This window comes from Diadema antillarum, unplaced genomic scaffold (assembly GCF_040938485.1).
Source record: "Diadema antillarum isolate AM-2024a unplaced genomic scaffold, OU_Dant_1.0 scf00000071, whole genome shotgun sequence".
In the NCBI taxonomy this organism is placed as follows: domain Eukaryota; kingdom Metazoa; phylum Echinodermata; class Echinoidea; order Diadematoida; family Diadematidae; genus Diadema; species Diadema antillarum.
The window spans coordinates 13,796,792-13,810,302 of NW_027270960.1; the positions used below are offsets into that span (position 1 = coordinate 13,796,792).

The 13,511-nt window shown below is 40.1% G+C and overlaps 1 protein-coding gene across 2 annotated transcripts in view; it reads left to right on the forward strand.

Moving 5' to 3' along the window:
- LOC139717051 (uncharacterized) overlaps window positions 1–7,758 on the forward strand; it is a 129,805-nt gene extending 122,047 nt beyond the window's left edge. For both annotated transcript variants that reach the window (XM_071628562.1, XM_071628561.1), the window contains exons 2-5: window positions 249–2,981; window positions 5,129–5,294; window positions 6,046–6,317; window positions 7,080–7,758. In XM_071628562.1, the coding sequence (XP_071484663.1) occupies window positions 249–2,981; window positions 5,129–5,294; window positions 6,046–6,317; window positions 7,080–7,154 (3,246 nt within the window). In that variant the 3' untranslated portion in view covers window positions 7,155–7,758. The remainder of the gene's footprint in view (window positions 1–248; window positions 2,982–5,128; window positions 5,295–6,045; window positions 6,318–7,079) is intronic.
- Window positions 7,759–13,511: the final 5,753 nt, after the last annotated feature.

The following is a 13,511-nucleotide window of genomic DNA, read 5'->3' on the forward strand; positions in this document are numbered from 1 at the left end:
ATGTTGCAAATACTTTGAATATTTTGTGACTCGAAGATTGAATAATGGAGGCCCAAGTTATGGTCAGTCACACTGAATTCATCACAGTAGAAAACCCTATCTTTAATGTGCCTCAGTCATTTTTTTTTTTTTTTGGGGGGGGGTAATTCATGTTCTCTGAGTTGACATTGATTTTCATGTTAATGATACATGATTGATAAGTTTGCTATGCAAGTCTAACTGTTTTTGTTTATGTCTCATACCTCCAGATACCGGACATTCCCAAATTTGAGGAGGCAGACACAGACCCCAAAGCAGGAACCAGTGCAGAGGGTGTAGACATGGAAGCAGCCGCCTCTCTGGAGCCACGGCTCTCCTCGAGCGCAACTGACACCAACGACGTGGCCGAACACGACAACCTCTTTGACCTGAGTGGTACAGCTGCAGATCTCGACCACACCAACGACGAGTTCGAGAACAATGAGCGGTTGATGCAGGAGGAGGAAGAGAGATTGCACAGCCAGGAACAAGTGGAGGTGGAGGACATCTTTCAGAGTGATCAGGAAGGTGCGGATCCAGAGGCCTTTGCTCCTCCTGAAGCAAACGGAACCCATAATGAGATGGAGGACATTTTTAAAGATGATGTCAAAAATATGAGCCATGACTTTGAGCCAATCTTCCAGACAGAGATGCCAGACTATGACCCAGTGGAGATGAATAGCAGGGACACGTTGAATTCACACCCCGAAATGAGTGTGGAGGACCTCGACACGGAAGGAGACGTCCCGGCAGATGCTCAAATTGGTTGCCATGCCAACGACTTGCCATTTCCTGATGTGCCGAGTAAGAGTGATATTGTGCTCGACTGGGAAGAGGAGGACAAAGCAGTCTCACCCACCCCACCCTTGGGCACCGAGACTCCAGCTGTTGCACCTCCCTCCCTGCTTCCGCAGCAAGATGATGAAATCGACGAGGGGGAGGTAGCAAAATTTGTGGAGAACATTTTGATCAGCTCGGCGAGGGAAGTGTACAGCGTGGACAGTGAGCAGGAATGTGCTGATAAATTTGAGAGTGAGCCTGTGGAGCAAGAGAGTGCAGCCGAAGCGATTACCCTTGAGACAACTGTTGAGTCAGAGCATGTATTGTGTCAAGAAAAGGGGCTAGAAGAGGCTGTTGTTCATGCTGTCTGCGAGCCAGAGGAAAAAGAAAGTTTATCAGTCAGTGTAGACGCATTGTTACCTGAAAGTGTCGTCGACAGCAAAGTGAGCACAGACACAGAATATGATGAAGACAAAATGGACTCTGTGCCTGTAGTTCCAGCTAGCACGGAAGATATCACAGCAGAAGAGGCACCCAAAACAAATATTATCGAAACTCTGGACATCAAGGACCCAGAGAAGCAAACTTTTGATTCCCCCTCTGAGGCCGAGCCAATTGCAGTAAGCCCAAAGACTGCTGAATCACATGAGAGCCCATCACGCAAAATGTCTGTTCCTAAACCAAGGGACATAAGGAGGGACTTGAGCTTCTTTGGCTCAGGATCATCATCTGGGAAAAGCTTCATGTCCAACACTCTACCAAGGGTCAGTGTTCTTCCGCGAATCAGTACCACATACCAGCGGAAATCACCCATATCTCCATCCAGTGACATGGACAGCTTTGATAAGAGTACAGAGGAGCTGCCAACGATACCGAAACCAGATTTGAGTGCTAGTAAATCTCCTGTCATTGCAGAGCTGGATGCTGTGGAACTCCCACACATCGAAACGTTATCAACAGCACCAGTAGTGCCGCCAGTGAAAAGTGCAGAATCTGTTGTGCCTGTTTCTGAGACGAAAGTGGAGTCTTCCCCAACAGTTATGTCACCCGTCTATGCATCTGCCGGAGATACACAGGAGCCAATATATCTAGACGGATCAAGCCCAGATGAAATCGAAGCCATCTTCAACAAAGATCCGGAGGAGGAGAAGCCTGCCAAGAAGAGTATGGGCAAGAGCGATGTCTTGGCTTCAACCAGAGTGCGGAAGGTGTCCAGGAACACCTGGAAAGGCCAGGAGGAGTTCCAGAAGTCCGTGGAGAAGTCAAAGATTATCCTGGATGAACCTCAAGCAGCTAGTCTGAGACGGTATGAGGAAAGAAAGAAGCAGCGGCAGGGGGCATTCATTCGATCGAGGCAGGATTCCACATCTGAGGCCGAGTCGGAGGGGAGTCAGTCGTCGACGCCGCGCACCACTCCCAAGATGCCTGATGTAGTCCAGTCTGGAGAATCCACAGCCAGAGATGGAGAGGCCCAGTCAGAAATTGTACAACCCAAACTGAACATGAAGTCGGTGCGCTCCCTCTGGGAGCAGAAGGCGGCAGAAGTAGAGCAACGAAGACGGTCCCTTCAGACGAAGACACGCCCCGTGTCACATGGGGAGAGGGCAAGATCTTCATCGACAAGAGCAATTAATAAGTCATCTGATAACATTGACTCTCTGGATGATAGCATAGAGGGAAACACATCATTCTCTTACGATGGTCTCTCAGATGATAGCTCCTCAAAGAGAGAAAGTCTGATCGAGCGCGATATCCGCCTCCAAAAAGAACGAGAGAGGGAGATATCCAAGGAGAGGGAACGCCTCCGTTCAGAGTCCACTTCATCCAGAGATGAAAGCCAGCCTTCGGAGACGTCAGAAAACCCCGATGATCAGGTGGTCGACATTGTACGGGACACGGAAATGAGGAGGGATTCCGATGACGGGAGGTCGTCGCCGAGCCAAAGCAGTGGCTACACGTCAGGTCGGTCCACTCCCTCCATGCCAGCCGATGATATCCTCAAGATCAAGTCGGGTAAGGGTGGCAAGATGCCTGACTTAAAGATGTCCCTCTCTCCATCCGACCCAGATGCCCAATCAAACTACCGGGAGTACCAGAAGATGCTCCGTGGCAACAAGGCCGATGGCAAGTTCTCCAAGAGTGCAACTTTCCCAAGGAGAATGGAGAGCAACTTTGAGACACAGGTAGAGATTTTTTTTAACCATTTCAGAGCATCTCATCATATTTGATATCTGTGTTACTGTAAACCTCCCTTCCTCGTATTTTATTGTTCTAGTAGTTCATTTGTCAAGTTATTTTATTCTCGTAGATCATGTCATAGATACAAGTATACAACTCTGCCTTCTCCATATTATGTATTATGTCTTCTGCTATCCTGAGACTACATACTAGTACATGTACTTCAACATACTCAACACATTCCCTATACTCTTATTTTCTACCCAGTACATTCATCCAGAACATCATGTATTTTGTTGCCCTTGAGAGATTATGCTTTACAAGTTCCAGTCTGTGCATAGTAGTGCATAGTAGTATTTATGTCATTGTAGCAATATTTATAACTTTTCTGTCCACACCCTTTGTACTAACATATCATCTTCGCCGCACTTGATTTTGAATTGCCTCCAAGCAGCTGGGACGTTCATGTAAGCCTGCATTGCCAAAATTAAAACTGCAAAGCTTATATTTGAATAAGAGTGAGGTGAGAGCTAAACATGTTTACCTTTTTCAACAAAAGCAAATTAAGGATAAAATTGCTATTAGCCTGTCCTGGGCCCCATTTTATCAAAAGATAAAATTGATTTTGAATTTTCTTACCACACAGGCTGCCATAGACTTACAGCTGAAGTCAACTTTATAATCAATTTTAACTCTGTATAAAACAGGGCCCTGTACTTTCCCAGAAGCCACAAAATTTGTCAAAAACGTCATCTGTTGCTAGTCTCTGCATGTGCTTTAAAAAAGATCACTTTAATTTTTCACTTTACAAACTTAGTTTGGTATATATTTCTGCATGATTCTGGTTTGCTTTCCTGTTCTCTTGTGTTTCTTTATTCTTCTATTAGATTACAAGGAAACCTAGAGGAAAAATGCTAATGTTGGTGTAGAGATTAGGATTTAATACATTTTTTTTTTACTTCTTCCCATCAATATGAAAGCTTGTAAAACTTTCTAGTCTGATGGTAATTTCTTGGCAGTCTTATGTCCAAAAATGATTGTTGTGCATGTCACCCTGTAAGCCTCATATACCATACAATATTGGGCTCTTCTAATCATACGAAAGGAAAATTCACTCCTGACGGAAATCATGATTTTGTGGGCAACACCGGTGAAAATCAAAGCAACAGAACAGCAAATGTGAAAGCAAAGAATAAAATTGTGACTGAATCCATAAGTCATGTATTTGATATTCACAACATTGTTTCAAAGGGATTGTCAAAAAGCATTTTATCAGAATGTTGTATGCATCCATATTTATTTTGTACAGAGGAAGAAGGTAAGGTAAGGGATATATACAATAATGTATCGTTCTCTTCAAATCTTGAGTGTAGTTATGTAGAATATATACATGTACCTGTTGAGAATGTGTAGAATTAGGTACATGCACGAAACAAAGAGTGCAAGATTGTATTGTACATAATAGTATTAAAGCTATGATATGACATTTTGCCAAGGTTTCCATAGAGATACATATTGGGTATGAACATTATAAACACTAGAATGCTCACACTTGTTTTTGTTTTTTTTTTATCGTCCAATTTGACTCAGATGTTTCTTATGATGTCAGCAGATGTGAAGTAAATCCTGCACATAGCCAGCTCTTGATTATCCAGATATAATGTTGTTTGTCTGAAATGTGAAATGCAGAAATGTGCTTGTTCACACTTGCGCAGTAGTTTGTCTGAAGAGTAGAATGTAGATACCTGTTGTATATACAGATATGTAGTATGCTTCTTCAAACTGACAGGGATTATGTACACAGGGTCATCTCATTTTTTAGGTAAAGGCTAGCATGTGTCTAGAAGCAGATACACATTGTGCACATGCATAAAAAGGAAAAACAAAACAAAACAAACTCATTAGTGCTAGCAATAAATGCCAAACACCAGTGCTGGGCTTATAGACCAATATTAGAAGCTTCTGTGGAGCATGTTCACATTGCTGTCCCTTCACTGATGAGTTAGACACACCAATCCTTTCTATCGACAATGTAATCCTATAGTACTTTTCTACGGCCTATAAACCATACTGCAGGCAACTTTTTCACAACCACACACTGTGACCTGTATCATTCTATGTTTGATGACAAATTTCTCCTCTTTTTCAAAAGGCAAGCTCATCAGGAGGTTCTCTGGCAATCAGCGTGGGCGACGTCCCTGACGTGATCATGGTGGATGGTATGAACTCCTCAACGACGACATCGGAGAAGACCAGGAAAACCAGCATCGTACAGCAAGGCATCAAGCTATCGCAGACACTGGAGAAGAAGAAAGTTGGTAGGTTTCTCAGGAGGCAAGCGATCTGCCTTTTGTGGTAGATAATTACCATACATACGACTTTAGAAAAGCACATTTAGACAAACTGTGAAAAAAAAAGTTCATGATTAATTTTCTGCACCAGGCCAATTTTTTAGTGAATCTCACATGGTAACAAATTGTTGGATATGATTTTTTTTGTATATGATTCATTTTGCAAGTTTTTATGTTCGTGATAGATCAATATTTCAATGATTTACATACAATACATTTATTTCATATGGTTTTACGTGGAACTTATCTCCTTTGTTGTTAGGTTTTGTGCATTGCATGTTTCAAGTATGTCATTCCTATTTTTTATTTTTATTTTTTTTTCAAAGAAGAAGGAAAGGGTTGCTGTATAGATGTTTGGAATATTTTAGATCTCAGATGAGGTTTTTTTGTGTGTATTTCAGACTAGTAATGGTTTAATTTAGGAATAATCTTGGGAAAATGGAGAGGATGTACAATATGATTACAGCATGTAAAAACATCACTGACAGCTATACTGAATAAATCTATTTATAAAAAAATAAAATATGCAAAGGTCAATAAGGAAATACAAAGAGTTCAAACAGTAAAAATAAGCAAACTGAAAGTGAAACCAGCGCTTGAAAGCAGCAACATTAAATAGAATCAGTGTGGAGCATTTGAGGAACTAGAGGAAGACCTCATCGCAAGAAAATTGTTGCTATGACGACTGTGCTGTCATCCCTTTGTTTCCCCCGTGCAGCTAAACTGGAGTCCAAACCTCGCCGCTCTCTCATGGACATGGAGATCCAGGCGCAGCGCGAGAAGGAGGAGGCATTCCGGCGGGAGCAGCAGACGAGGAAGCTGAGCGGCACCACGTCACCGCTGCCCTCCCCCTCCCCACAGGACGAGGCCAAGCCAGAGTCGACGTCAGGTTCGACGTCGTCGTCCTCTGCCACCTCGCCGGCGACGACGCCTCAGGGTTCGCCCAGGAAAACGTCCGTCTCAGGACAACCTGCTAAGTCTGTCTACAAGGTGAGCTGGGGGAGGGATTGATGGTCGATGTCATTAGAAGGCATCACGGGGAAAAACATCAACCGTGACAAGGAAGAGATGTAAAGAAGAGGCTTGTCTCAAAGAGCACATGTGACTGCCCATCTCAAAACTCTCAGAAACTAGCAGATTAGGATTCTCTGTAATGGATCAAAATATGTCATTTGGGTTGACCGACTGCCATTTTGTCATACCTTGGAGAGTAATCTTAACTCTACCTACTCTCAAATTTAGCAACTGAAACAAAACCGAAGTAGAGATATTAGCAGTTTTTCTGGACCATATTTTTCTCAGACAGGTGCTGTTTTCACTAGACTCAAGAATATGCTTTGGTTGACACATCCGCAGAGCATGCCTCAGTGACCCAATCTGTAAAATCCCCTTTTCTCCCTTTTCTATGAAACTGCACCTCCTAACTCTCATATTTCAATCACCTTTTGGATGGGTTAGGATGGACCAATTCTAACAAGTTACATAATTATCATTTCAAGGCTTAGAGGGTATTCAAAACTATGTAGAAAAGAGAAATTCACTTTGTAGTACCTTTTGCAGGTTCTAAGCTTGGCAGTTACATAGGAAAATAGAACAGCAGTACATTCATATCTTAACCATTTTTTTTTCTCATTTGAAGCAAGTGGATGTTGCTTACACCAAATTGTTTTGCAGAGTAATGAAATTCCTGCTGTGAGATTATAACACACTTTCTATCTTCTTTCTGCCTTTTTTTTTCTCTCAATACTCCAGGATCTCAACTACGTCCCCAAGACGAACAAGAAGAAGTTGGCCCTCGCGGAGCACTGGGAACACAAGTGGAAGTAAAAGATGCGTACCTCAGTGACTGACTTGTGGCGCCATGCCCACGATGTGTGCTCAACGAGTGCGAACAAGGGCTCTTTTTTTGCTTCATTTGCATTGTACGAGCACATCGGCCATATTTGATGCGTCTGAACTTTGAACTAAAGGCATGAGATGATGTACATTTGACTCCGCAGTATTCATTTCTGTTCGTTTTGTTTAAATCCATGTCATATGGAGTGTTCTTTTTTTTTTTTTTCAGCTGATGTACATAAATGTATATTACGTGTAATGTGCGTACACGTGGCGTAATCATTTTTATAGTATTATATTTTTGCAGTGGTGTGCAAGTAAAGCATATCTGTGAACTTCGGTATCGTTGATCTGGACAGGGAGGCATGCAGGCTCACCAGCTTATTTGTGTATATTTATATATTAGATTGCAGTCAAGTGTAGATTTATCTGTGCACAAGTTTTTGCAGAAGAATACACGGTTGAGCGGCGGGAGTAGTCATGGCGACATGCAATAAGCTGTATGTAAATGTTATCAAATTATACCTCACTCTGTGACATGCATATTAATGGAACAATGGCGATTATATTTCTGGTCTACACTGTATCTCTTTTATCTCCCATTCTCTTCTCCCTTATATCTCTCTACTGATATCAACTGTTTTTGTGCTCCAGTGTTACATGGAGAGTGTGTACAATGTAGTTTCTCTATGTCGTCCCCATTGAGCCCAGTAGCTTCAAAAGCACAGGGTGATCCCTCTACGGATATGTTTGACACCTGTCGTACATGTCAGAAATATGTTCAATTTATACAATGTATCTGTTACTATGAGGCATTTTGTTGTATATTGTTACTGCCTGGTTGTGATTATGCGAGGCAGAGAGGGCAGTATTACTGTATAAATATCGATGATTGGCACACATTGAAATGCACACAAAGGAGAAAGTTCAAACACTATTTTTATCTGTTCTCCGTTTTCTATGAGATCTGTTCATAGCATTGTTGTGTTATCGGATTATCAAGGCATTTTGTGACAGTATTTATACATTTTCTCTAATTATGTTACAGGATTCATTAGGGGGAAACCCCTATCGTAAAGTGTATATCATTTAACCCTTTGCCTGCGATACATGTGGCTTTCCTATGCATTTGATGCATGATACACCTGTTACCTGAAAGCAATGAGTTAAGGCCTCTTTCATGTTGTAGCGTGGACGGAGTGTCTGATCAAAGTTGCTTGACTACTGTGTGCCTCGCTTGGAGTAAAATGCGTGCATTTCCACTAAATATGCCAGAGCGTGGCCAAAGTGAGACATGGATAAGGACACGGTGTGATGCGTTGGACGATTCCAAAATGAGAGGAGTTCTCCAGCGGTCTTGAAATTTGCTCTCGGGACTCTGCAAAGTGAGCCATGGTTTGAGACGTCTTTTTCTCCACCTGTTGGCCAGATGAATTTCATACCATTGGGTTGGTTTGGTGGTCTTATGGCTCTGCATCTATGCAAATGTGAGCTGATTTTGTAAAGATGGTTGTGCTCCACGTTAAGGAGAGATATCAATAGTTTTCACAAAGCAACCTCCCAGATTTGTATGATTTATGTATGGTGTTTGAAGAGCCAGTTTGTATTATGTATTTCACCCATGTATGTCATAATGCTGAAATATTTTACACAGCAATCGTGAAGATGGGATAGGTTTTGTTTCAAAGTTGCAGGAGGGAACATGGAGAGAAAATAATGTGCTTTAGAAGTCATCAGGTCTATGTGTGACTGACATGGTTTCGCTGCAAGCAATTCTGGGAGAGTTTTGTTTACATTTGTACCGAACTGATGCGACAAAGTCAGAGACTGATACAGTGATATTTTTTTTTGTCATCCTGTTGAGATATTTACCTGTCGATGCAGTGTAGCAGTTTATAACCACGCCTGTACATTAGCTGGAATGTATTAGCGCCATACTTGAAAGTGTACTTTTGTAGCCCATAATCCTGGTATAGCTTTTGCTCTGTACCATTAATGGTTTTCACACTAGGCACCGAGGCTGTAACCAGTGACATGTTGTATTAATTTCTGTACATAAGCCAACAGCCATTTTTATACCATAGTTCTAGATACATCATGTTTCTCAGATGAATTATGTCAGTCTCTGCTTGGCTAGGTTGAAACAATGTACACTGTATGTGAAAAAAGAGTGTCTCGCAAGATTACATTGAACACATTTCAGTATTTGACATCATGTATTATTTGAGTACTGCTAATACTCTGCTACTACCCAAAAACAAAGCAAGAACAAACTCAAAACGAAATCAAAACAAAACAAAAATTCTCAAACAAAACAGAGCAAAACTATATGCATGTAGCAATTATGCCCCTGTACGCATGTATTTGATTTTTTGTGATCGAAATTGCTTTTGAACTTGAGAATCTTTGATAAATCTTTTGTCCCATGTTTTATTTTTTTTTAGGTATTATACACGAACTGTCTACAATCTCCAGCTGTCGTCTGGTGTAAATATTGTTTTCGTGATGAGTTGAATGTGTTGTGATGATGAAACAGCTCAAGTTGAATAGCTCCACATGCTTTTGTGTATCATTAGTGTGAATATAGTTTCCCCAAGGTCTACAATCGTGAGAGCTCACGTCATAAACTTTTGTTACACAAAGGGGCTAGTTTTTGCCACTGACGATGTACAATAGGTGGTACCAAGTGTGTGTAGTATGCAGAGAGAATAGAGCCAGAAAAAGTTATCAAACTTAAAAGCTCTCTTGGCTGTGCTCAGCAGCAAGCTAGGCTTGTGTAATATCATCTTCTGTGTCGTGTCATTACAAATGTATTGTATCCTGCTTTGTTGTTGAATTCTCCGGAAAGTATTTCACAAGACTTTGAGATAGAAGGTTAGATTACAGTCAAATGTGTAGTACGACAGTCTCATTCGTACATTTTGTCGGTATTTTCTAGATATACATGTAGACAAATCTGTGTTGTAGATGGAATTAGTATCATGATGCAGAATTCTTATAGAGAATGGCCCCGAGACTGCTGCAGTGCACCGTGGTCCTCTAAATTTAGCTGTGTATCCATATATTTGCATGAATCACATTGTACACGTTCATGAAGTTTTAATATATTCCAATATGTACTACATGTAGAAGCAATGTACATTTAGTATACATACATTGTATTTCCAATAAGTCATGCTCTTTGTTTTATCAAGTCTTCTACAAATTTACATCTTCCAATTTAAAGAGAGTAAAAACAAGAAATGAAAGCACTTTTGCGCAAATATAATCATGCATGATATATTGTAACCGAATTGCACTCATATTTTCTTCTACAAGTGATTGATTGTTAGTGTACACCATTCTCTTTGAGGGCTCACGTGACCACTAGCTTGGGTGCTCTGAGTGAGCTTAGAAGTACACAAATGAATCTTATGGTATTAACACCATCACTATGAGCTCAAAACCTAGTGCAAATAACAAAGTTGTTACACCCCGCACTGCTCCGTCAGTGCATGTCTGTGTTTATCAACCACTAAAGTGGCTGGTCGTTGACGGCACATTTTTAATAGCAACTACACTTGTAGCACAAAACTTCAAGAATATTTTAAAATACGATGACATCTCCTTCTGTTTTCCTTCCTGGCCTGTCACTAGCCTTACTTGTACTTTGCAGTGTATCTCATAGGAATTAAAAGCAGTATGTTTTTCACGCCCCAACACTCCATGAAACATTTATTAAATACGTGTACCTTGTAGACGAGGTAATTCTACATACATGTGCCCTGGAGGAAGCTGCCTTGTATGAATTCTGCCAATTCAAAGCAACCTTTTGTTACATTGTACTTGTATATTGGACTGGAATAGTGGACTTGCATAGTGAACATACATGTATTGACTCATCACATAGTTAAATTTAGTGCATTACAGTTTGGAAAAAAAGACTATAAATGTATCACATTATGCATATAATCATTCATCCATATAGCACACATCTACATTGTGAGCATGTGGATGGCCGCAAATTCCCTTGCAAGTTAACACTCACTATCTATAGTTTAAAGTTAGCATAGATATATTTGTAGATCTTTTCATATCTTTTTCGTGTACATATATATTTAGACCACAGTTTGCTCTGTCCATGTAACTTATTTCAATTTTCTTTTTTGATGTTCCTATTTTCTGCACAGTCCCGCTCTTTGTTGATTTTGTTTCTTTGGTTATTTGTCTTTGCTGTGGCTCTGTATATATTTTCCCAAAACAAATAAAATCTCCTTTTTTCTAGGATTCATATATATTTCATTCAGTAGTATTCCGATGCATATATCTACACAACAGAAATCGTTTTCATTGCTTGCCATGTCTTTCACACAAAACTTTAGAATGTAAATTCTTCAATTTTGCACTAATAGATAACAGTTATTTTGCTCATTTTTATGTATATTTTGGTACCTCTGCATGTGTCACTTTTATGATACTGTCATCCTCACATGCAAAACTAAAATGAATCCAGCTAGAATCCTCCCTTTAAAAAAAAAAAATGGATTCAGCGCTACCTTCACTAAATCTGAGTGTGATCTGTGGGAAATGTTAGTTCTAACAAATCATTTTTTTCCTGGGGTTAATTGGAGTAGAGCAAAGTATGTGTAAGGCTTTGAGTGCAGTATTATCATATTTTTTTTTTCCGTTCTGTAATCTAATGATGCTGTTCTCTGTTTGGGAGTCCATCAGTGAAATGACTCACACTCGTTAGTTTAGTGTAAACTGTTGAACATTAAAATATTTAATAGTAGATGAGATGCTGGCTAATATTAAAGTAGCAATGATATTACAAACTTCTTGAGATATTCATAACCCGATTAATAGCAGAATGAGAATGTATTGATTTTAGATGATATAACTTTGACTGGAATTAAAAATTACCAGATATTACATTTGTATTTATAAAAACAATAGACCTACATGTTTTTGCATTAAAAAAAAAAAAATCTTTATGTACATCCGAGAACAATTCATGGTTTGGATACATTATGCCAAACCTCATTCTGGCATATGGCATAATAATCCCCGTTGCACTCTTGTGAATTTGTGTTTGCTTGTATAGCATGTGTACTTGTCAAATGTCATGCTGTATGTATAGTATTGTATTGATATATTTTTACGTAAAATGCTACACCTATGACAAAGCATGTGTATGATTTCTGTTTTGAGTGAATTTTCATTGCGTGTTTATTGTTATACCCACTATGTGTTTATTCGATGGAAATATATCAAAAGAACGGCTACAACTGAGATTTAACTGTTGACGCTAAATTCTTATCATCCTGATGTGTTGTTCTTATGAATTGTGCTTTGGCCTAATAGAATTTGCCATGGGAAACTAGGCCAACCGTGTTTTCAAGGTTTATTCTCTAGCAATTTGATAACCATGAAGAAAAATGCCCGAGTGTTTGCATTTGTTTGTGTATTTGTGTGTGAATCAGTGTGTGAAGTCACTTGATCATAATCGGATTAATGTACTTTTGCCGACAGAGGAGCAATCAAAAAACAACAATCACATTTCAGTCTGTTGGAAGTAGTGACCATTCTGTGCATCTATGGGTACCTTTGGGTAATAAAAGAAAAACATATACGTGTCCAAGGCACATATAAATTAACACTACCATTGTGATGGATATAATTGCAACATATCTCAAATCAGTAAACTCAAGTCTATGCCTGTGCTCAAGAACACATAGAAGAACACCTGTAGGTGCACACAAATTAAAAAGACATCTCGCATTTCTTCACTTCTTACACAAGGTTCTCAGTCTCTTCATGTGTTACGTACGTGTACTTGTAGATTCTGTTTTTACATGTAGCATATTGTGTGTGTGTGTGTGTGTGTGTGTGTTTGTTTGTATTTTGGGGTGTACATTTGTGTGTGTGTGTTTATTTATAACTGAATATCTTCTGTTCTGTGGTCACACACTGAACAGTTCTACATCAGAAGTACATATTGTGTGTAGCTGTCTAGACGAGAAGCAGTTTAATAGCCCCATGCCAGATGTCTTGCCAGTTCAATACCTGCATTATTGGCTCACCAAGGGAATAGCGGTGGCCGGGAACCTAACAGACAGGAAACATCCGAGATGGCCGTAGATAGGGTTCCCTAGCTCACATTGCTCTCGGGGGATTATGGAAAATTCTATGTGTTGCTTCTGGTCCTATTCCCTCAACCTGTTGCAAACTGCAGTGGCAGAGTGCTGAATTAGCAAATACATTCCCTGACAAATCTGTGGTACATTTGTACAATGGATTGGAAACATTCATGAAGAATGTGTGGTGAATACTTCCAAGAATAACTGTGGTTTTCTGACGATGGGGAAA